Source organism: Equus quagga, chromosome 5 (genome assembly GCF_021613505.1).
Source record: "Equus quagga isolate Etosha38 chromosome 5, UCLA_HA_Equagga_1.0, whole genome shotgun sequence".
In the NCBI taxonomy this organism is placed as follows: Eukaryota; Metazoa; Chordata; class Mammalia; order Perissodactyla; family Equidae; genus Equus; species Equus quagga.
Genome location: NC_060271.1, coordinates 119,955,729 through 119,982,157, shown reverse-complemented (window position 1 = coordinate 119,982,157; position 26,429 = coordinate 119,955,729). Strand labels below are relative to the sequence as shown.

General features: G+C 35.8%; 1 protein-coding gene across 3 annotated transcripts in view; it reads right to left on the bottom strand.

Annotated features, from left to right (window-relative positions):
* The window catches only part of ATAD2B (ATPase family AAA domain containing 2B), a 162,303-nt gene that overhangs the window by 29,837 nt on the left and 106,037 nt on the right, over positions 1-26,429 (bottom strand). For 2 of the 3 annotated variants that reach the window (XM_046661905.1, XM_046661907.1), the window contains 3 exons: positions 20,049-20,234; positions 3,215-3,350; positions 1,502-1,683 (listed from right to left, as the gene is read on the bottom strand). In XM_046661905.1, the coding sequence (XP_046517861.1) occupies positions 1,502-1,683; positions 3,215-3,350; positions 20,049-20,234 (504 nt within the window). Of the gene's footprint in view, positions 1-1,486; positions 1,684-3,214; positions 3,351-20,048; positions 20,235-26,429 lie in introns of all 3 variants that reach the window. The other variant, XM_046661906.1, reaches the window with a different exon arrangement.

Sequence of the window (26,429 nt, the reverse complement as noted above, 5' to 3'; positions counted from 1 at the left end):
ATGGCATTTGAAATCTGACAATGTCTTCTGGTTAGAAAGAAAAAGAGTCTTCCCAGGCAAAGGGAAAATTGGTTTACTCCCAGCATGGGAGGTTGACTTGGGGGCAAGCCCTTATCAATTAAGTGTCAGTCCCATATCCAATTTGAAATAAGCATTTAAAACAATCTTTAAAATAAGCTGACAGTTTTAAGATTATCTGAAAACACTATGAGGAAAAAAAATGCCCCACAAATATAAAATGATATATATTAATTGCAAAAGCAAACTAGGCAAGTCCTGTCATTCCAGTGGGAAAAGATATAAGGTAGTCATGATGTAATGTAAAGAACGTGGGCTTTGAATTTTTAAAAAATTTTTGAGTCTTGGCTATGTCACTTGCCAACAAGCCTCAGTTCCCTCAGCTGCAACTAAGAAGAATAATAATGACCTTGTGAGGTTGTTAAAAGGATCAAATGGACAAAACTATGTATTGTAGATGAATAAACAAATAAAAGTATAGATAGTCCCTTTATTCCAAAAAAAAAGGCGGAAAGAGATATTTTCAGACTTGCCCAGGCAAAAAACTGTATTGCTAGCTCATTCTTCCCAGTTATAGATGAGGTAATGGTTCCAAAGGAATCTGCTCAGGTCCAAAAGTACAGATTTCACAATGAGGACACAACATTAAACTCTGAATCATTTCATAATTCAAATTTTTTTAAAAGATGAAGAAAAAAATTAAAACTAAAAACATCAAAGTTGTTCAAACATGGAGTCTGAACTATAACAAGAAAGCCAGAAAGACTGCATTGTGTTCATCCACACACTATATTATCCCAGGATAAAAAAAGCAATAACAAAAAAATGTAATCTACAGTATTATAGTAGATTCCAAATGGAAAATTTCTTTTCTCATCATCACAAATCATGCTCCCACAAGGACACAAAACAATACACATAGAAAGCGAGAAATTTTCCACTGGGAGCAGAGAAAACCCTTGAAGAGAAAAATCATTTTAGCTGCATAGGATGTGCTTAACTTCAAATAGCATCTTAGTATAGGCATTCTCAAAATATGAAAGACAATTTCATGTTTCTTAATCACCTCTTTCAATAAGGTATACATAATTTGAAAAATGCCAATATTAATTGGTATTGATTGGTTAATACCAATATACTTTTTGACAGCAGGATTTATCCTGGAATAAAAATAGTCTAGTACGGATATCTCACTAACGTAACTTTTAATTCTCTTCTTAAACTGAAGAGTAAGAGATCACAAAGATCAATACTAATTAAGAGGACTTATACAAATTGGACACTACTTCATCCAAAAGTCACCAGATGTTTGCTGATGACATTGGTAGTTATCACATGGATTAAAATTTTACAGGCTAGGGGTAATATTCATCCATGCCTTTGCTTTTTTTCCTTCCAAAAAAAGATGTCAATATTTTTTTCTTTTAGCCAGTTCAACTTCACTGTTTGCACACTACTGAAACAAGACCTCTTCAATATCCACCGGTTTGCTGAAGATGTGAAAGCGTTTATCTGTGGCCAGCCTCTTGGTTACATCCCTGAGAAACAATCGCAACTCTCTTAAAGTGTTTTCCTCCTGGTCCTCCATCCGGATTTTTTCTGATTCTGATAATTGACGAGGTGGAGAAGGTAGTGCAAGAGGAAGTACTTCCATGGCACAAAGACCTAAAGAAAATGGAGGAAAATGTTAAGCTTCCAACATGGCAGGGCCAGGACCTCAATTACTTTTCTGGCATTCTCTCAAAATGTTCTTTTAAGAAAAGAAGAACTCTAAATATATGTGAACCACACAAATCCAGCAAGTAAAAATTTGAATGGAAACCAAAAGTATGTTAGAGAACAGCTTTACTTTATAAAATAACTCACAATTGGACTCCTTTAAAGGGCAAATGATATGATTTTAAATAATCTGATTTTGAAATATTATTTACATGCAACTTATGAGAAATATTTCAAATCAAACATAAATATCTTCAGGCGAAGTAGTGTATACCGATTTGCTTAAGTCAACCATGCTTAAAAACTGCTTCTCAAAACAGAGTTGCTTTTATATAAATGAAAGTGAAATGGGAAAGTAACTATTCTTTGATCCTTCCCATTTCCAAAAGAATTCTGATTTTAGTCAAGTCTCCTACCCTCGTATTCTTAGTACAACACAGTAGGGACAGTGAATGGCACTTGCAGGGAGCAAAAAAAAGTAGGAACTAAAAAAAGAATCCCCAAAACATGGAAAAGATGGAAAATCCAGTCAAAAATGTTACATATAAAATCTATGGTGTTCACTATCTACCCTAAAACAAACAAAAAAATCTTCTTAAAAGGTAAAGAATGAGTATGGAAAAGCAAGGACATGGCAGGGATGGGAAATGTTAACATTCGACAAGAACAGCTACAAGAAATGTACAAGACAGAATGAGGGGAAAGAGGCTTAAAATTTTGTAACAAACAGGACTGCCATTTTCTAGAAAAGGCTGAAAGATTAAGCAAGGGGATCTCACCTTCTATGAATCTTCAAGATTAGGAAAAGAAACTCTCTTTTGAATGACTTAGAAATGCAGACCTTACTTAAGCCAGGGGACTGAAATCTGACAAATTTTGAGGCTCCTCTTATTGCTATGCACCCAAATCCAAGAAAACTCTAATGCTTAAAACAAAGCCATGATAGATTTCCAAGTGCCTAGCATAAGATATCTAACATAATAGATGCTCAATAAATATTTGAAAAATTAATCAATAAATAAAATAAACCAGAAAAGGCAAATATGTTCTAATCAGCTCTCGGTCCATGAAACCTACCGAGCCCACAACGCAGTCAGCACAGCACCTGGTGTTCACAATGACTGTTCAATCCTCAGTACCTACAGTGACCAAAACAGCAGGAAGAAGGCTTTTGTCCTTTGACTTTTTGAGCCTCAGAATGTGAAATCTACCAGAGCACTTGAATTGAAGTGATAAGAATACTTCATTGACAGTCACCTATTAGTAAAGCTTTAACAATGAGGCTGTACTTCCCAATCTCCTAGAGTCAGGTGAACACAATGGCCACTTCCAAATGAGTCCATCTAAAGATAAATAGAACCTGAAAAACTGTCGTCACTTCCACAAAGAAATGGAAAAGAAAAAAAAAAGACTCCAAGAAAGGGCATTTCTTAACTCCCCCTAGCCCCCATTTTGCTAAATGCTTTAGGTACTTTACCAGTGTGTTTCCTTCGTGGTGGAGCCATTGATGCCTGATTGAGAATCAATTCTTGGAAAAATTTTCTTCTGTCTTCTTCAATAGGCCTTTGAATATACAAGACCTCTTCATACTGTATTCTAAAGATACATTTAACCTGCACACAGACACACACACAAAGACATTAAATATATAGAGAATTAAAAGCTTATATTTATACCAAATTACAATTTCTTCAACCTCCAGTACCATTTTCAATGTTCACTGAACATTAATGCAGGATAAGGGTTAACCCAGTCCTAGGCTATGATTTGAGAGATTCAACTTCATGGACTAAACAAAAATGGAGGGGCTGGCCCCACAGCTGAGTGGTTAAAGTCCCGCACGCTCCACTTTGGCGGCCCAGGGTTCACAGGTTCGAATTCCAAGTGTGGACGTACTCCACTCATCAGCCATGTTGTAGAGGCATCCTACATACAAACTTGAGGAAGACTGGCACAAATGTTAGCTCAGGGTGAATCTTCCTCAAGCAAAAAACTAAAGAGGAAGATGGGCAATGGATGTTAGCTCAGGGTGAATCTTCCTCAAAAAAAACACAAAAAACAAAAAAAAGCCACAAGAATGGAAGAATGATCCAGTTGCCCAAGTCATTAATAAACTACACTATATCTGGGACAGCCAGCAGATAATAACAAAAAGGAGAGTTGATTCTAATAATCAGATGGTACTAATCTCAAAGAACTTTTGCAAAAGAGCTGAAAAATAATTACCTAGAATCTACTAGAGAGACCTGGAAGGACGCTAAAAACACTGCTTTCTCTTACGCTTTTCTGTGTACTTCCTATCCACTGACTTCCTTTCCTGGGCTATTTCCATACCAAGTCTATACCACTGTAGCCTCTGGAATCCTGGTTTCACTGCAGATAAACTATACCTTCAGTCTCTTCACAGAATGCTCCAGAATGACACCACCTTCCAAGCAAAACTCCCAAGCAAAACTAAGCCATTCATGCTCATATCCTTCAGTTCCTTCCAGGTAGTGATTACCTACCTCTATAAATTCACCTGCTCTATAAAGACTTTCACCCTAGATGTCCCCCTTGCAAGATATGCTGTTTAAACACTTTTAAACCATCCACATTTGTCTACACATTTTATTTAATTTACGTTTTTCTAGAAGTTCTATTTTCCACCTCTAGACCCCAAACTCCCAGAGAACAGAGACCATTTCTTATTCATTTGTTCTCCGATACCTACCACCATGCCTGGTACATAGTAATGCTTAATAAGCATGTATTGAATGAGTAAAGTTTGTGATTTTGTTCCCCAGCCCATATCAAATTGGAAACTGCAAATAAAATAGGGAAAAGGTCACTAATATGGAAAGAAGTACCAACCATAACAGTGTGGAAATACTGGATTAAAATTCAAGACATCAGATTTCTGGCCCAAATCGAGCCACACATTTGTGGGAAACTTTGGGTAATCCATTAAATTTGTCATGTCTAACCACTTACTGAATTGAAGACTATGAATTGAAGACTACAAATTGTATAAATATCATTTCAATCAATCAATATAACAATGAGGTACTGTAGGAATCCCTCACTTTACAGGCGAGGAAACTTGGGCTTGGAAAGGTTTAAGTAATTGGCTTAAGTCACAAAGTGAATAAATAGATTAGACTAGATTATATAATCTCTAATGGTCTTTTCTAGATCTAAAATTTTAAGATAGAAAAGAAACAATTACTGAAAAATAGACATCAGAATTCAAAATTTGGATGGGGAATTACTTACCTCCCCTCAAAGCCAAATCCTTTAAGAATTTATAAAATTTTGTGTCCTTTTTTTTTTTTTTTTTTTTTGCTGAGGAAGATCCACCCTGAGTTAACATCTGTTGCTTCTTCCTCTTCCTCTTGTATTTATTTTTTTCACTTGAGAAAGATTAGCCCTGAACTAACATCCATGCCAATCTTTCTTCAGTTTTATATGTGGCTCACCACCACAGCACAGCTGATGAGTGGCATAAGTCCACGCCTGGGATCCAAACCCACAAACCCAGGCTGCTGAAGTGGAGCACACCAAACTTAATCACTAGGTCACGGGGCCAGCCTCTGTGTAATTTTTTAGTAGACTACCTTCATGTACAATTCCCTCCACTCCTTTGATCTACACTTCACTGGCCCTTCTTCGAAAGTTCTGGCAAGCAAATTTACCACTAACACCCTCTATGTGCTAAATACCATGTCAGACACTGCAGTTATAAACCTGAAGAAAATAGGCGTACTTCCTGCCATCAAGGATCTTAAGGTTCTCAGAGGGAAGCATTAAGATACCAGGTCAAAAGTGTCATAACAGAGGTATAGAGAAACATAGAGGAGATCTTCCAAGGGGTATGGGTGAAGACACATTAGATGAGATATAGCAGAAACAGCTAACATTAACTGGGTCTTGAAAAATCAACAGAACGCAATACCCTACAAGTATCAGGATTTTATTCAAAAGTAGCAAAACATTTAATTTCAGTTTTAAATACTCTTCCTTCTGATCATTTTTCAACATTGTATTGAACTTGTGAGTATAAAAGCATACCAAGAGTAAATCTACAATAGTCTCAACAGTCCTGCCAGATTATTACCAACAGCTTGGAATCCGTCATTTTATAAGTAGGCTAAATTATTTTTCTTTAAATTTACTCCTAACGTTATCTTCTGACATTCCCAGCCTCAAACTTCACGCTGCAACAAGACATGCCTTGTATAATTCCCCGAACAAACTGCTCTTTCACACTGGTCTTTATACATGCTATTCACTCTTTCCTAAGCCATTTTTTAACTCTCTACTCAAGCGAATGTTTTCTGGGTGACGCTTTCTCTTACTTTCCCAGATACACTTCAGGCATACCTTCTGATCTCTCATTAAACTTGATCTCTCATTAAACTTATTTTAAGTTCAATGATTTTTAGTAATTCAGTTGTGAAACCATCACAAGTCAGTTTTAGAACATTTCCACTGCCTCCAGAAAGTTCCCTCATGTCAATGTGCAATCAATCCCCACTTAGACTCCCAGCCCAACAACCACTGCTGTCTCTAGAGACTTGCTGCTTCTAGATATAGGATATCATACAACAGAAGCCTTTTGTGTCTAGCTTCTCTCACTTAACATAATATATTGAAGTTCATCCACATGGGAGAATATCAGTAGTTCATTCCATTTATTGCTAACTAGTATTTCACTGTATGTACATACACCATTTTGTTTCACTCATCATCAAATAATGAATATTTAGGCTGTTTCCATATTATGAATAATACTAGTAGGAACATTCGCATACAAGTCTTTGTGTGAACATATGGTTGTAGTTCTCTTCTGTAGTTACCTAGAAGTGGAAATGCTGAGCCATATCCTAAGTTTATGTCTAATATTTTAAGAACTGCCAACTTTTTCAAAATGGCTACAACATTTTACAATTCCACCAGCAATATACAAAGACTCCAGTTTCCCTACATCCTTGTCAACAGTTGGTATGTCTGTCCTCTTGGTTGGTTTTTTTTTTTTTTTTTTTTTTTTTGAGGAAGATTAGCCTTGAGCTAACATCTGCTGCCAATCCTCCTCTTTTTGCTGAGGAAGACTGGACCTGAGCTAACATCCATGCCCATCTTCCTCTACTTTGTATGTGGGATGCCTACCACAGCATGGCTTGCCAAGCGGTGCCATGTCCACATCTGGGATCGAATCAGCGAATCCCGGGCCGCTGAAGCAGAACATGTGAACTTAACTGCTGCACCACCAGGCCCGCCCCCTGTCTTTTTGATTATAGCTATTCTAGTGGTGTGCAGTGTTATCTCATTCCTGAATGACTAATGATATTGAGAATCTTTTCTCATGCTTATTAGCCTGAGAATATATATACTCTTTGGTGAAATGTCTATTCAAATCTTTAGCCCATTTTTAAATTGTAGTCTTCTTTTTTAATTTAATTGTGGTAAAATAAATAACATAAAATTTGCCATTTTAACTACTTTAATTATACAGCATGTGACATTAAGTATATTCACATTGTTGTGTAACCATCACTATCATCTATCTCTAGAACTTTTTCATCCTTCCCAACTGAAACTCTGTACCCATTAAACACAAACTGCCCACTCTCTCCCTTTCCCTAGGCCCTGGCAACCACCCTTCTACTTTCTATCTCTGTGAATCTGACTACACTAGGGACCTCATATAAGAGGAATCATATAATATTTGTCCTTTTATGACTGGCTTATTTCACTTAGCATAAAGACTTCAAGGTTTATCTTTGTTGTAGCATATGTCAAATTTTCCTTCCTTTTAAAGCTAAATAATGTTACACTGTATGTGTTGCCACATTTTGTTTATCCATTCATCTGTTGAGAGAGATTTATATTGCTTCCACCTTTGGCTATCGTGAACAACGCTGCTGTGAAGACGAGTATACAACTATCTGTTCGAATCCCTGCTTGCACTTCTTTTGGGTATAGACTCGGAAGTGGAATTGCTGGATTATGTGGTAATTCTGTTTAATTTTCTAAAGAATCACCATACCATTTATTTTCGACAGAGGTCAATTTTTCATTTCCACCAGCAACACACAAGGGTTCCAATTTCTTCACATTCTGACCAACACCTGTTATTTTCTGTTTTTATGATAAGAGCCATCCTAACAGGTATGAACCTGTATCTCATTGTGGTTTTGATCTCCATTTCCCTAATGATTAGTGATGTTCAGGATCTTTTCATTCTCTTTTCGGCCATCTGAGTATCTTATTTGGAGAAAAGTCTATTCAAGTACTGTCCATTTTTGAATGGGGTTATTTGTTGTGTTGTTGTTGTTTAGTTGTAGGAGTTCTTTATATAATCTGGATATCAATCCCTCATCAGATAAATGCTTTGCCAATTTTTTATCCAATTCTGTGGGTTGTCTTTTCACTCTATTGATAGTGCCCTTTGATGCATAAAAGTTTTTAATTTTGATGAAGTCCAATTTATCTATTTTTTCTTTTGTTGCCTGTACTTTTGGTGTCATAGCCAGGAAATCATTGCCAAATCCAACGTTATGGAGCTTTCCCCCTATGTTTTCTTCTAAAGGTTTATAGTTTTAGGTCTTATGTTTAGTTCTTTGATCCATTTTGAGTTAATTTTTGCACATGGTGTAAGATAAGGATCCAACTTCATTTTTTTGAATGTAGATATCCTGTTTTCCCAGCACCACTTGCTGAAACAACTATCCTTTCCCCAATGAATGGTCTTCACCTTCTTGTTGAAAATCATTTGATGTAGTCTTATTATTATGTTGAAAGAGTTCTTAATATATTCTGGATATCAGTCTTACCAGATATGTAATTTGATATATTTGAAATATTTTTTTCCCAGTCTGTGGCTTGTTTTCCCATTTTCTTAATGGTGTCTTTTAAATAAAACAGTTTTTAATTTTGATAAAATTCACTTTATCAATTTTTTTCTTTTATGGATCATGCTTTTATATATTATACAACTACAGCACTTCTGATAGTGTATTATTTTTTCCAGGTCTCTTTTCCCTCTAAACTTTAAATTCTTGGAGAACAGTGGCTATCTTTTTGTTTTTCACCTGTGTTTTTTTTAAGGGAGGATTCATTTTTAATGCTATCTTTTTAAAAAAGATTTGCCCTGAGCTAACATCTCCTGCCAATCTTCCTCTTTTTGTCTATTGTCTCTTCTCCCCAAAGCCCCCCAGTACACAGCTGTGTATTCTAGTTGTAGGTCCTTCTAGTTCTGCTATGTGGGACACTGCCTCAGCATGGCTTGATGAGTAGTGCCATGTCCATGTCCAGGATCCGAACCAGTGAAACCCTGGGCCACCAAAGCTGAGCCACAAACTTAACCACTTGGCCATGGGGCTGGCCCCTGTTTTCACCTGCTTTATTCATTCGTTCATTCAACAAAGATTTACTGTACTAGAAAAGTGTACGTGTATATATGTATCTATGTATGAGTATTGTGTGTATGTATACATACAGAAACTGTGTTAGGCAGTTAACACACTGTGAATTGAAGAGTGAAGAAAACAGACACTGATCTGCTGTAAACAAATGCAGACTTACTAGTTACACTACACTGTAGAGAACAGGCACTTAATAAATTTTTGATGAATGAACAATGGTCTTAACTTGATGAACATAAAACTCCATTTCCCTGATCACTCATCAGCCTAAGCATCACAATATCCAGAAACCATCTCTCCACAGTCTGAGAGAGTATAGGGTATTATAAGTGCATGACCTGTGGAATCAGACAAACCTGGATTCAAATCCTTGCTTTGCCATACTAGCCATGAGACCTTAGGCAAGTTATTTTACCCCTGTTGGCCTTGGTTTCTTCACGTGTCAAACGGGAAAATAATAATAATACTTATCTTATTGTACAGTTAAAAAACTTATGTTAGATAATATTATAATTGGCTTATATAGGGCCTGGCACATAGTTGCATAAATGGCAGCAATTCTTTTCTTAGCAAAATCTTTTTGTTTCACCTCATCTATTAAAATGTTCGAGTTGTTAGTTCCCAGTTTTGCAGGTAGAGTTCATGCAACCTCTGTAATAGGGAAAATTAATGGTTCAAGAACTCAAGATCTCAAAGAGAAAAGGTGTGGAAAACAAGGTCAGAAATGAACCTAAGATAGCTTTCACGAGTAAAATTTGCTTTCCTCAAAGCAAAATGGGTAAAAAATTCATTAATAAAAATAAACATTAACATTTTATATATGTTAAAATAATTAATGTTCATTTACTATCCCTGTTTTAACTAAAAAAAGACTTGCAAGGATCTCCTTCCTCTTAAATTTTAAGAATCATCTAACTGTTTTTATGACCAAAAAATTAATACTAAGATATTTATCTTGTATATATGATCATTCTTCTGAGTTTTCAATACCCCTACTTGATTTTTCTACTTAAGTTATTGACTTTTACCTCCCAGGTCTCACCATAAACTGAGAGACACAAAATGACATGAAAGCAAGAAGACAAAATCCTATATGTAATCTTTACTTTCATCAGCATGGCTGAGGAGCTATTTCTTCAGAATTCATTTCCAATATACTACATTATATCATCTTGAGCCTGCCCGTAATAACTTAATACCAAAGCGTATACTATGAATCTCTTCAGAAATATAAGCGCAATTCTTTCTGACCAAAATTTGCTTTCCTTCCTGTAAATATTTCTACTTCTGCTTCCTCATTTAAATGTTTCTTTTCTATGCTCAACCCTCAATTCTTTATCTAACTCTCCTGAAGAGAAGTAACTTGCAATTCTCATATATCTCAACTAAAATTCTCCAACTATTCTCAGGAAGGGTCTACAGGGTCCACAGAAGTAAATTTACTTACACTAGATGCAAAAAAAGGAATTAGGCTGGGCAGGAGTTACTCAAGGCCTACATGGTGACTCAACGGTTAATTCCTTTTTTCATGCAACATTTACTAAGCAATTCCAGTGTGTCAAGACGCGAAAAAGTGAAGGCCAGTAAGACAGTCCCCTTCTCTCCAAGAGCGTGTGGTCCAGGTCAGAGACTCTCAAATGATTTTGTCTTGAGACTTTACCAAATTCTTAAAGATTACTGAGGAACCCAAACAAGCTTTTGTTTATGTGGGTTCTATCTGTCAATTCTTATGTATTAAAAATTAAAACTGAGACGGGGTGGAGCAAAATGGCGGGGTGAGCTGACCTGGGATTCTCTCCCCTCCAAAATACAACAAAAGATTGGAAGAACTGAATTTCAGAGAATAAACATAATGCCAGCTCGTTAGAGACCTACAATACCAAGAAGGCGGAGATCATAAACCTTGCTTACACCCTCGGAGGCGCTGGAACGGTAGGAGAGAACATCGCTCCCTCCCCTAGAGTCTGCGATCGCTGCGGCGCGGGTTGGGAAGGAGCAGGGGAGGGTTCCTGCGATGGGGGATCATCCAGGACCCCTGCCGCTGATTCAGTGGAGACCCGCTGATGGGGGGAAATCTTCTGTCCGTGGGGACCCTATAAATCAAGGGCCTTGGGAGACCAGAGAACAGAACTGATCTGAACCTAGACCGGCGAGTGTGAGTAACACCCCCTCCCCCCCCCCAGCAAAGCCAGTGGGCGCAGCCATCTTGCCCCAAGGCGGAGAGCTAACACGCTGCTCTCGACCCCCATCTAGTGGCGACAGGCTGTAACGGCAACTGAATTCTACCACCATGAGAAAAAACTGCTCCGCTACCATCCACCAATTTATAAAAGCCCCAGACCAGAAGGAAAACAATAAAAACATAGAATTAAGTCCTGAGGACTTGGAATTAGGTAAACTAAATGAAAATGAGTTCAGAGAAGCTATAATCAAAAAACTCAATGAGGTAGAGAGAAAGATAGAGAAACAAGCCGAGTTCTGGAGTTACTTCACAAAAGCGCTTGAAATCATAAAGAAGAATCAAACAGAATTACTTGAGATGAAAAACACAATGGACCAGATAAAACAGAATACGGATTCCCTGAATGCCCGTGTAGACAACATAGAGGAGAAAATTAGCATAATCGAAGATAGACAGGCTGAATGGCTCCAGACAGAGGAAGAAAGAGAACTAAGAATTTAAAAAAATGAGGAAAATCTCCTAGAGATAATGGATTCAATGAGGAGTAAGAACATAAGGATCATAGGAATTCCCGAGAATACGGAAAAGGAAAATGGAGCAGAAAGTGTGCTTAACAAAATTATTGAAGAGAACTTCCCAAATCTAAGGATTGACAGAGAAATGTGTGTAGAGGAGGGTTTTAGATCTCCTAGATTTGTCAATGTAAAAAGAGCTACCCCATGGCACATACTAGTAAAGCTGGCAAAAAGGAGTGATAAGGAAAGAATACTCAGGGAAGTAAGGAAAAAAAAGAGAATAACCTATAAAGGAGCCCCTATCAGACTGTCAGCGGATTTCTCTACAGAAACCCTACAAGCTAGGAGAGAATGGAGTGACATATTCAAAGCTTTAAAGGATAAAAATCTTCAGCCAAGAATACTCTATCCAGCAAGAATTTCCTTCAGATATGAGGGAGAAATTAAATCTTTTCCAGACAAACAAAAGTTAAGGGAATTTGTAACCAAAAGCCCTCCATTACAAGAAATCCTCAAGAAGGCTCTCATACCTGAAAAAAGAAAAAAGGGAGAAAGGGGACACAATCCACAGACTAGGGAGACCGATGGATAGAACCAGAACAGGATAGCAAATATTCAACTATAGCATTAGGGTAAAGGTAAGGAAACTACCAAAGCAAGGACGATCTTAGCACTCTAACTACAAATTAATAAGACAAGTTGGAATAAAAAATGAAAATTATTTAGGAGGGGAAGAGCAAAGGGTCTAAATCAGTATTGGTCAAGTAAGTAAGAGACCACCAGAGAATAGACTATATTATACACGAGATTCTAAATACAAACTTCAAGGTAGACACTAAAATAAAGTACAGAACAGAGTCACAAATCATGAATAAGGAAAAATCTAAGAAACCCAGCATAAGAAATTGCAGTATTAAATGGGTAGTCTAAAGGAAATAGGAAAAGAAATGCAGGAAAACAAGATAATGAGCGACAGATTAACAGCACTAAGTCCACATGCATCAATAATCACTCTCAATGTGAACGGATTGAACTCTCCAATAAAAAGACACAGAGTGGCAAAATGGATTAAAGAACACGATCCAACAATTTGTTGCCTCCAGGAAACACACCTCAGCCCCAAGGACAAACACAGACTCAGGGTGAAGGGGTGGAGGACAATATTTCAAGCAAATAGCAAGGAAAAAAAGGCAGGTGTTGCAATACTCATATCAGACCAAGTGGATTTCAAAATAAGACAGGTAAAGAGAGACACAGAGGGACAATATATAATGATCAAAGGGACACTTCATCAAGAAGAAATAACGCTTATAAATATCTATGCACTCAACACAGGAGCACCAAGATTCATAAAGCAACTATTAACAGACCTAAAAGGAAGATGTTAAAAACAACACAATAATACTAGGGGACCTCAACACCCCACTCACATCAATGGACAGATCATCCAGACAGAAAATCAACAAGGAAATAGTGGAGCTAAATGAAAAACTAAAACAATTGGACTTAATAGACATATATAGATCACTCCACCCTGAAAGAGCTGAATACACATTCTTCTCAAGTGCACATGGAACATTCTCTAGGATAGACCATATGTTGGGAAACAAGGCAAGCCTCTACAAATTTTAAAAAATTGAAATAATAACAAGCATCTTCTCAGATCATAGTGCTATAAGGCTAGAAATTAATTACAAGAAAAAAGCTGAGATAGGCACAAGGATGTGGAGACTAAACAACACACTACTGAACAAGCAATGGATCATTGAAGAAATTAGAGAAGAAATAAAAAATACCTGGAAACCAACGAAAATGATAGCATGCCATACCAACTCATATGGGATACAGCAAAAGCTGTATTAAGAGGAAAACTCATCGCAATACAGGCATATCTTAACAAACAAGAAAAATCCCAAATAAGCAACCTTAAAGCACACCTAACTGAACTAGAGAAAAAAGAACAAATGAAGCCCAAAGTCAGCAGAAGGAGAGAAATAATAAAAATCAGAGCAGAAATAAATACTATTGAAACGAAAAAGGCAGTAGAAAGGATCAATGAGACAAAGAGCTGGTTTTTTGAGAAGATAAATAAAATTGACAAACCACTAGCCAGACTTACAAAGAAAAAAAGGGAGAAAGCTCAAATAAACAAAATCGGAAATGAGCGAGGAGAAATAACAACAGACTCTGCAGAAATACAACAGATTATAAGAGAATACTACAAAAAACTATATGCCAACAGAATGGATAACCTAGAGGAAATGGATAAACTCTTGGACTCCTACAATCTCCCAAAGCTCACTCAAGAAGAGGCAGACAATTTGAACAGACCTATCACAAGGAAAGAGATTGAAACAGCAATCAAAAACATCCCAAAGAATAAAACCCCAGGACCAGATGGCTTTCCTGGGGAATTCTACCAAACTTTCAGAGAGGATTTAATACCTATCCTTTTCAAGCTATTCCAAAAAATTAGGGAGGATGGAACACTTCCTAACACATTCTATGAAGCCAACATCATGCTGATACCAAAACCTGACAAGGACACCACGAAAAAAGAGAACTACAGGCTAATATCACTGGTGAACATAGATGCAAAAATTCTAAACAAAATTTTGGCAACCAGAATTCAGCAATTCATCAAAAGAATCATACATCAGGATCAGGTGGGATTCATACCAGGGACACAGGGATGGTTCAACATCCGCAAATCAATCAACGTGATACACCACATCAACAAACTGAGGAATAAAAACCACATGATCACCTCAATAGATGCAGAGAAGGCATTTGACAAGATCCAACAGCCATTTATGATAAAAACTCTGAACAAAATGGGCATAGAAGGAAACTACCTCAACATAATAAAGGCCATACATGACAAACCCATAGCCAACATCATACTCAATGGGTGAAAACTGAACGCCATCCCCCTTAAAACAGGAACAAGACAAGGATGCCCTCTATCACCACTCTTATTTAACATAGTACTGGAGGTCCTGGCCAGAGCAATCAGGCAAGAAAAAGGAATAAAAGGAATCCAAATAGGGAGGGAAGAAGTGAAACTCTCACTGTTTGCAGACGACATGATCTTATATATAGAAAACCCTAAAGAATCCATTGGAAAACTGTTAGAAGTAATCAACAACTACAGCAAAGTTGCAGGGTATAAAATCAATTTGCATAAATCAGTAGCATTTCTATACTCCAGTAATGAACCAACAGAAAAAGAACTCAAGAATACAATACCATTCACAATCGCAACAAAAAGAATAAAATACCTTGGGGTAAATTTAACTAAGGAAGTGAAGGACCTATATAATGAAAATTTCAAGGCCTTTCTGAGAGAACTGGATGACGACATAAGGAGATGGAAAGACATTCCATGTACATGGATTGGAAGAATAAACATAGTTAAAATGTCCGTTCTACCTAAAGCAATCTACAGATTCAACGCCATCCCAATCAGAATCCCAATGACATTCTTTACAGAATTAGAACAAAGAATCCTAAAATTCATATGGGGCAACAAAAGACCCCGAATTTCTAAAGCAATCCTGAGAAAAAAGAACAAAACGGGAGGCATCACAATCCCTGACTTCAAAACATACTACAAAGCTACAGTAATCAAAACAGCATGGTACTGGTACAAAAACAGGTGCATAGATCAATGGAACAGAATTGAAAGCCCGGAAATAAAACCACACATCTATGGACAGCTTATCTTTGACAAAGGAGCTGAGGGCATACAATGGAGAAAAGAAAGTCTTTTCAACAAATGGTGCTGGGAAAACTGGAAAGCCACACGTAAAAGAATGAAAATTGACCATTCTTTTTCACCATTCACCAAAATAAACTCAAAATGGATCAAAGACCTAAAGCTGAGACCTGAAACCATAAGGCTTCTGGAAGAAAACGTAGGCAGTACACTCTTTGACATCAGTATTAAAAGGATCTTTTCGGACACCATGCCTTCTCAGAGAAGGGAAACAATAGAAAGAATAAACAAACAGGACTTCATCAGATTAAAGAGCTTCTTCAAGGCAAATGAAAACAGGATTGAAACAAAAAGACAACCCACTAACTGGGAAAAAATATTTGCAAGTCATATATCTGACAAAGGCTTAATATCCATAATATATAAAGAACTTTCACAACTCAACAACAAAACATCAAACAACCCAATCAAAAAATGGGCTGGAGACATGAACAGACATTTCTCCAAAGAAGATATACTGATGGCCAATAGGCACATGAAACGATGCTCATCATCGCTGATCATCAGGGAAATGCAAATCAAAACTACACTAAGATATCACCTTACACCCGTTAGAATGACAAAAATATCTAAAACTAATAGCAACAAATGTTGGAGAGGTTGCGGAGAAAAAGGAACCCTCATACACTGCTGGTGGGAATGCAAACTGGTACAGCCACTATGGAAAACAGTATGGAGATTCCTCAAAAAATTAAAAATTGAACTACCATACGATCCAGCCATCCCACTACTGGGTATTTATCCAAAGAGCTTGAAGTCAGAAATCCCAAAAGTCCTATGCACCCCAATGTTTATTGCAGCACTGTTTACAATAGCCAAGACGTGGAAGCAACCTAAGTGTCCAGCAACAGACGAATTGACAAAGAAGATGTGGTACATATATACAATGGAATACTACTCAGCTGCAAAACAGAACAAAATCATTCCATTTGCAATAACATGGATGGACCTTGAGAGAATTATGTTAAGTGAAATAAGCCAGTGAGAGAAGGATAATCTGTGTATGACTCCACTCATATGAGGAATTTAAAATTATGGACTAAGAACAGTTTAGTGGATGCCAGGGGAAATGTGGGGTGGGGGGTAGGTAGAAAGGGTGAAGTGGTGCACCTACAACATGACTGACAAACATTAATGTACAACTGAAATTTCACAAGATTGTAACCTATCAATAACTCAATAAAAAAAAAATTAAAACTAAGAATATTCCAAATTATATATTCATTAAAAACCCATTACATTAGGGGCCGGCCCCGTGGCCAAGTGGTTAAGTTCGCGCACTCTGCTGCAGGCGGCCCAGTGTTTCGTTGGTTCGAATCCTGGCCACAGACATGGCACTGCTCATCAAACCACGCTGAGGCAGCGTCCCATATGCCACAACTAGAAGGACCCACAACGAAGAATATGCAACTATGTACCGGGGGGCTTTGGGGAGAAAAAGAAAAAATAAAATCTTTAAAAAAAAAAAGTGTTTAAAAAAACCCATTACATTAAAAAACATATTCCTTTGAAAAATATATTTTTCAAAATATATATAAAATAAAATGTAGAGAGAAAGGTGGCATTCATTGTTTTACATTTCTTCAAATCTTTTTAATGTCTGGCTTAATGAAAGACAACTGGATTCTCATTTCTGCTTCTGCATTCAATCTGTTACAATATGTTGTTCTGACTGAAGTACATGTGGAAAAAAACCTATATTCAAGCAGATATATGGTTGGAAAAAACAGGAATGTGACAAGCCCCTGAAAGTCTTTGAAAACAGCTGATCTAGAACAACGATTTCCAAATGTTTTTGATCAAATACTTTATCAGTAAGAAACTTGAAAATATCCCCTCCAGTATACACATATTTATTTAAATATACTATTCTACTAATATTATTTCTATTATAAAACACACACAAAATATTTAAGATAATATGAAAAATAAAAATGAACAGAAGTTCTAATGTTTTTCTCAATATCCCACTGCATTGTCTTGAGTATAAAGTTACTCTGGGGACTAGTGGATTAGGAGAGAGATATACAAAGAAACATTTACAAGAGAATGTTAAAAGGGCTCTATAAGATGGGGTTGTCATTTTGTCCCACAGAAACAAAGTGGCTTTATACTCCTAATAAAATATCTGTCTCATGGTGACGAATTCTTTTTGGTTTTGTCCTACTTTTAAAAACTGAGTAGAGAACATTTTCTTTTCATTTCCGAGTTTATTTTCTAATAAGAACAGTAGCGTTTATTACAGAAGATTTAGAAAATATAGATAAAATGAAAATTACTACAATCTTAATGTCCTGAGATAATTACTATTAACATTTCTGTTATTAGTTATATATATATAAAATATATAATATATACTTATTTCTATATAAACTTGGGTAATACCATACATACTGATTTATTACCTGCATTTTTAACAATATATGCAAACATCTTTTCATGACATCAAATATTTTCTACATCACTATTTTTAATGGTCTCACTGTGTTTCATAGAAGGAATCTACTATAAGTTAACCAACCCCCTACAATAAGACTATTACAGTTTCTATTCTATGGAGAAAGGCTATGATAAACACTCTCGTATGTTTTGTGTTCTTTCTTCTGCATATCTTCATGTTTGTCCATGAAAAACACTTTGGATAATTACCTATAAATACTGAGCTAAAATGTATATACATATTTAAATGTATTACTATGGTTTTCCCTGGAGAGAGTTTATCCAACCATTTTTTATATTTGCCTATTTGATAGGTTAAAATATGCACCTTACCGTTAACTCATTCATCATATTCTCTTAAATACATTGTAGTAACTAGCCATTTCTTTCTTTCAGAATCACTTGGCTTTCTGCCACCCCTGTCCCCATTTCTTCCCTAGATCTGGCACCGTGCTTACCTACAGTTACTTGGTTTGCTACTCTCTATGCTTTTCATTCATTCACCAAATGTTTATCAATATGTGCTAAGTATTATTCACTATTATCTCGGTTTGTGACCTAAACAAAGCAAGCATTCTAATGGCAAAGCTGAAATTAAAACAAAAGGCTTGGGGACCGGCCAGGTGGCGCAGCAGTTAAGTTTGTACATTCCGCTTCTCAGCGGCCCGGGGTTCATGGGTTACCCCAGGTGCGGACATGGCACTACTTGCCACACCATGCTGTGGTAGGCGTCCCACGTATAAAGTAGAGGAAGATGGGCACGGATGTTAGCTGAGGGCCAGTCTTCCTCAGCAAAAAGAGGAGGACCTGCAGTAGTTAGCTCAGGGCTAATCTTCCCCCCCAAAAAAAACCAAAAGGTTTAGGGGTAGAGGAGGATTTCTTAAGAAAAATTATCGTAAAACATGTTATGTAATCAGTAGTCTGAGAGAATTTCCATAATCTTCACCCCACAAATGTGAATATCCATGATACCTTTAGTAACTACTTGGTAAATAAAGGCAAAGAAGAAAGAAGAAAAAGGGGGGAAAAAGAGCTGAAATTTCAGGATTCAATGTTAGTAAATTTCTATTATTTTAACTACTAATTAACACAGCATTCTACCAAACCTTATTGCGCCAATGATAAAAAACATTCTGATTAATAGTCGCCAAATAATATCACCTTCTGATTAACTAAAAATGAATTATCCTACATTTAATACACTTTTCTTACAAGAGTAGTAAGTTGTACAAATCCACTTTAGCAAGATAGCTAACAAGCTTTAAAACAGAACAAAAGAACTCAGTAAACAGATATCTTAATCACAAAATTCTACACAGTCAAGATTTATATTATAAAATTTAAAACGTGACTCTTTTATATGAACTATGTTGTGTGGGTAAAATATTTCTAAGCATTTCTAAAGGAGATTACTAAGCTCAGGGTATTAAAACAATTTTTTAAAAATCAATTTCATTCACATGAGTTGATCTACTACTTTTTTCTGAAAACAACTGTGATTTTACCTTTAATTCTAATATATTAAATATGAGTTGGATTGGACTTAAAAGCTAAATATCAGATTTGAAAAATATGCACAATACTAATAATATTCACTTAACATGATGCTACCAATGAAAGAACTGAAAGGTCAAATCCCACCAGATAATCTAGCAGACGATAAGGATGAGAATGACAACTATAATGTAACCAACAATGACACAGCTACAACCTTCTTAGTAGGTACTATATATATATCAGGTTCTGGTCTAAGCGTGAATTATCTAAATCTTCACAAGAAGACTGAGGAATATATCACTATTATACCAAAAAAGAAACTGAAGCTTCAAACATTAATTAACTATAGTGAGTCACACAGCTAATAAGTGGTACAACCAAGGCATGAACCTTGACAGTACTGATTTTATAGTAATTAAAATGTGTAAAATTGACAAGGTCAACTATTTTAAAACAATATAATACGGAAAGATAAATATTGAATCAGTTCTTACCTCTTCAGGCAGTTCACTGTACATGGTTTCAGAGGTAGACAATAAAAATATAGGTGAAAATGATGGTATATCTTGTAGCAATGTCAGAAAAGTTGCTCTCACAGTTTCACTGACAGCTTCCCACCAATCACCAATGTGAGGCATGTAAACAATACTAGGTACTGTTCTTCGAGCTTCACGAAAAATCTAATTAAGGAAAGAACTGGTATTAAAAATCCAAATTGATGTTATTCTAAAGTCTATCCAGTAACCCCCAAATACATGAAATACGTCAGGCCTGTTACTGTAATTGTTTTCAGCCCAGATATTAAGTTGTTCAAGATATGATGCATAAGGCTTACATACAGCTTCTATCTACCCTTGCTCCACCTAAAAAAAAGAATTTTCTTGCCATTTATTATTCCTATTCAGTATATATTAACAGTATAAAGGTAGCAAATTGCTCCACTTACATATCACATAAAGATAATAAAGCAAAACATCACTATAAAATTGCTGCAGATAAAGAGATAAACATGCACCCATATGTCACCCATATCAGAGTAATATGAGTAAGCACAAAGAAGAAGAAAAGACACAGTTTACATGTTTGTGCACAGTGCCTAAAATCACTCAACATACGGATTAATAAATATTTTAACCAAGATGTACCACTCTAGAGCTTAAAATTAATGAACTAACTGTTGCACCACTTGTTTACCTCCCATTACCTTAAGTCAATCTTCCATAAAATAGTCACAAAATACCCTTTCATCTCTAAAAAGCAATAAATAAATTAGCAAAAAGCTATGAGACACTCCCATTGTCAGAAAATACGAAATAAAGTTTCCTCAGGTGTTAAAAAAAAAGAGTCCTAACCACAGCTTCAGTCGCACTCTGCCAACACACGCCAATAAGGAGTAGGTTGGCTATTAGTAAGCTGCTAAGCAGAACTCCTGCCCTTTACATACACATCAACAACAGCTCAAAAGGCCATCAACAAATTCTCGCAGATTAACAGGACATCTCTTCAATACTCTTAACAAGTATAGGAATAAGTACAAAAATCTGACTATCTATCTTCACCTTAGTTTGAGAATTCTATTTCTAAAATTCTCTATTTTCCCTTATTCTAAACACATTTCAATTAACCTGTGTAATGTGCAAGATACAGAATTAAGAATCTAATATTTTAAATGATTAGGATTATCACAACGCTCCTAAGAATCAAAAGGATTATTTTTCTTTAAGGAGTAAGCCTACCACTTGCATGAATTTTTCAAATACTGCATCTGATACAGCTTTAAACCTCCTGTGTAAAATAAAGTGCATTGCCAATTTAACAATAAACCAGATCAAAGATGTGCAAATAAAACGTTTCCCCAAAATTGGAAATGTAGATGTTATGATCACTCACATCAAAAGTAATATTTGCTCCTTCCCTTTAATATTTGCATATCCACCAATCCAGAACAGTTGTACAGTACAACTCCTTCAGGATTCTCAAATTTTGACCTTTTCTGCAAACACGCACCCTCTTATCCTGGATCTTGAAAATCCAAGGATTATTGTTTTCCAAAGTTCTTGCAGAAGATTCATAAGAGAAAAATAAGCATAAATATTGGCAAAGGAAGGAACCACACAGGAGCACAAAGGCAAGTGAGGCATTTTATTCCAAAAACAAAAATTATTACATGCCACCTAAATCAGGCATGGTACGTGGAAGACAGTGACCGGCGCCTTTTGTCGCTTTCCAACTCCCACTTCGTGCTGGCAAAACTAAGGAGAGTCAGCAAGGAGAGAAAGGTGATTATATGGAAAAGACTAACAAGCTATTTAGCTTACTGAGAAACCTCACAAAACTAACCACCTAATTCAGCCATGCAAGTTACCACATGCCCAGGGAGAAATGAGAAATCATGCCTTTAAAAAAATGAAATTTTGCCTTTTATTCTAGTACTTCTAGGTTAGGTTTTCTAGGAATATGTGCTGAGAAGATCTAGCTGCTAATGAGTATCAAAGAGTATGGGCAAAGCAAGAGAAGGTTAAATGATAACAAAAACTTAGAGCCAAAAGTTAAAGAATACAGTACTGTAGGTGTTTTAAACTTATTTGCAAGGCTGAACTAGATATATAAGCATCACCAACTCTAAAAAGAGTTGAGGATCTTTTCCTATTTCTCTCCTCTTTTCATCCAATCCCCTCAAAATTAATGAATTGAACATGATATTCTATTGACCTTTTTACTTCCAAAGACTTTAGAAAAATATCTTTATTAGTAGAATTTTTTTAATTATACCTTAAAACCTAGAGGAGAAAAAAAAACAGAAAAAAAGAAAAAGTATAAGACAACATAGAAAAATAAAAAGGCTTAGGCTTTCTGGTCCATGAATATCTAACTACCCAAGTGAGAATTAACCTAACTTTACGCAATACGAATATCCAGGGAATATTTTCAAAATTTTTCTCCTAAGCCTTTAAAGGAAAAACATCCTTAATGTCTACAAAAATTTAAAAGCATTACTAAAACCAGTTTTATTTTTAATGCCTTATTCCATGTTATCTCAGAATACTAAAACAAACTTTCATATTTTCTTTAAATAAACAGTCAAGCTGTTCTACTTCTCCAGTTTTTGTAATGAAAATTCTAAAAGAATAGAGTCTGAGAATAGCATTTAAAAATTCAGAAAAAAGTTTAATCCTATTGTGATTTTTCTATAAGGTAAAAACAGCTCTTCAGCAGTTTGCTGGTAAACTTTTAAAGTTGAAGAATAAGATAACACTCTGTGAAATCAATTAATCAGATAATTCAGAGTAGAAAAATAAAGCCTAGTTTTAGTGAAGCGGCAACTGTCTTGGGAACAAGTGATGCCATTTGATAACTAGAAAAATACTCACCTACAGGGTGTCTTGGATTGGTGGATGTGCAAGGTGTAGTAGAAAACAGAAAAACTGTTATAGAGAAAAAAAGACAGTAGGCCAAATTACTGAACCAACCGTTTCAGAATACCACTGACATGACCAGCACTCTTGCACAAATAAAATGAACAAACACCAATGTATGTGAACTGTTCATTTTGATTCTTTAAACAATATAGTCTATTTCCTCTGACCTCTTCTTGCCCCAGACATCATGGTCTCTTATACAACTAAAATTTTGTTTTAAGTTTCCTTATTTAAAAAGAAAACCACAAACTACTTCCTCTGAATATTAAAGATATGAAAGGCAAAAATCAGGCCACTGAAGTTAGAAGTATCCACACAAGGAAGCACTAATAATATAAATTGTACCTACATTTACAAGAATTCTTATCATCTCTGTCAAGTCAGTACTTTAGCTGCCAAATTAAAATGTTCAGTGCATGAACATTTACTATATTTTAAAAGTTAAGAATATACAGCCACAACAAGCCATTCTCTTTAGAAACTGAAAACAAGAATAATTTTAAGTGCAAATGTGAATGAAGCAGAAAGCTCCAAGCAGTACAGCTTTCACTTTCCTGAAAGGGGCTATACAAGAAAAAGGGAAATGACTTTTGTCATTAATAAACTTCTAGCATTTGTCTTGGTCATGTTACAGTATTATGAATGTGCTAAAATTATAAAACATAGGTCAAAGAAAAATCTTGGGGGCTAAAATATTCTCAACTTTTATAAAAGTTAAAAAGCACTATTAAAATAAGCTTAATTCCTTACACCATGCTAACACAAAATATTAAAATAATATATCCGCCTTACTGATAAACTTATTTCCATATACATCACTATACTCCATTTACATTCTATTTACCTAGGATTTATTGAGCATCTCTGTGAAAAGGCTGCACTGTCTGGGATCTGAGGATTCAGGATTCAAGAAACAAGGTGTCCAATTTCTTTTCAAGCATATAAAATCAGCCTATTATAAAACACAACTATACTAGAGTTTCTGAACGATGGTTGTAATACAAATTAACATTTTATGAAAATTAACTCATCCGAATTCCTTTTCTGATATCTTCACTGCCTAAAAACTTCAAGAATTTCAGTAAAGGTGATACACTCTGGACCACGATAATTTAATTTGCTTACAACTTAAAAAAAAAATTTTTGTTGTTTGTGATAAAACACAAACCCATGTGCAAAAACACAAGAGCATCCCAAGTATACACAGACTATCGTGGAGAAATCCAAAAATCCTTATGTGCAAACACAAGAGCATCCAAAATACACACACAGGTAAGTAAATTATTGCCTTAATGCTACTTAACCAAAAAGGATTTCCCCTGAGAATTTCCAGATATAATTTCTTTCTGGGCAAACAAAAATACTTAAATTTTCACCAAAGAAAACAAACAAACAAACAAAACCATCTTATTGACCATTTGAAATTATTCATAACACCCTATAGTACCCAAACTCCAAAGCTTTTAACAGACAAATTTATCTTTTCAATCATACTTCTGTATTAATGAAAGATATAAAATACAACACATGCCTCAATCCTTTTTTTCCTAAATCAATGGCAGAAATAATACAAGAGGCAAAAACATACATTTGAAGATGTCAGAAACGGGGAATCATAGTTCTTTTTTTTTTTTTTAAGAATGTTAATAGATCCGTTTTCTACTACAGATACTAATAGCTCCTGCCTTGTTGTGGGGCTCAATAATTACTTGTGACCCTAATGGAGAAACTATAAATCTTTCAGGCTACACCAGGGTTTTCCATTCTCCTTCCAAGACCTTTAGAAGTCTATGAAATGCTCAGTAACATACATACATACATACACACACACACACACACACACACACACACTCACTTTATGAACTCTGGCATTTGTTTCAGCAATAAATGTCTTAGCTAGTAGTGTCCAGGGATCAGCTAAAGCACTACATCTCAAAGTGTGATCTCCTAAAGAGCTAGAATAGGCACATCTGGGATGCACGTTTAAAGAGCAGATTCCTGGGGCTCATCCCAAATTTAATGAATCAGAATCTCTGGCTGTGGAACTAGGGAAGCAGAAATTTTAATAAGCACCCCCCAGGGGATTCTTATGCACATTAATCTTAAGAAACAATGAGAAAACCCTACAGTAGACACTAACTCCTCTACCATTTTTCTCCCAATTATTAATCAATAGCTAAGTCAATCTCAGAAGGAGAAAAGGAAGTTTCATCATTTATATGCTTGTGTGTGGATATGCTTTAAAGAACAGACATACAATAAACATCGTCTCCACAGTATAAAGAAGTAACAAGTAGGGCTCTTCCACCATTCCAGCTTCTCACACATATAAATACAGCCCTGTAGATGTGATTTAAGACTTCTTTCCTTTAAGACTGACTTTCATGTTCATGTTACACTATTAAATATCCCAATTTAATTTATATTAAGTATTTTAGAGGCTGGGGAAAAGAGAAATGCACAGAGGAATAATTTGCCACAGACTGAACCCTTATATTCCCCATCTATTTAAAGATAATCCTGCCTACAGGAGGATCAACTCTCAAGAGAAGTAAGGCAAAAGGAAAGAAAAGAAAGGGAAGAACAGAAGCAGAGAGAGAATGCTTTCCAGCATTTTGGCACCTGACTTGTGTGCTCTCTTCCCTAGGACTTCTACACCTACTTAGACTCAAATTAAGAAAAAAATTTCTCAGTTTCATTATATAATAGCCCCTTTTTGGAGGTTTTCTTTTAGAAATCACAGTATTATATTTATGAATTTAAAATAATTTTAAATACGCACGTAAAATACAAACAATCAAGGATTAACCAGGACAGTTTATCTGGTCTCTGGTCAGCGCACAGAGAAAAGCTGGGCTTCAGCTACCAGGACTGCAAAATCCTGACTCAGATCCCGGGCAGACTGGTGGTGGTCACTCAAGAATAAGCTCTACTTCTAACCCAAAAGCTCACAGGCAAAAGCAGAGAAGAGGAGATGTCTTGACGTACTAGATGTAGCTAAGACAACCAAAACAACAAATGGTGGGTTTTTGTTTTCCACTACCAAGTGACATCTCTCTCCACTCTCCCCACCAACACGACAAAAAAGTAGTAAAAGCCAAGAAATGTGAAAAAGACCAAAGAGTATGCAGTTAGAATTCAAATTTAGCCCAATGATGCCAAGTAGAATTCAGAAAAAAATCCTAGGATCTCAGTAACATCAATGTAGTTTACTACAAAACTTCCTAAGTTATTTCCTCGCCTAACATTAAGCCAGTAATGTGTTTGTGAATTTTTACACATATTAGCCATAAAGAAAAACTGTAGTCACAATACCCTCTCACTTTGAAAAGGTTCCTCTTTCAAAGCGGTTTTATCCTTACTTTACTTGATACTGTCAAATATACATTAAAAAGAAAAAAAAATTCCAAACAGTACAGCAGAGTATCAACTAAAATGAGAAACTTTATCCATTCC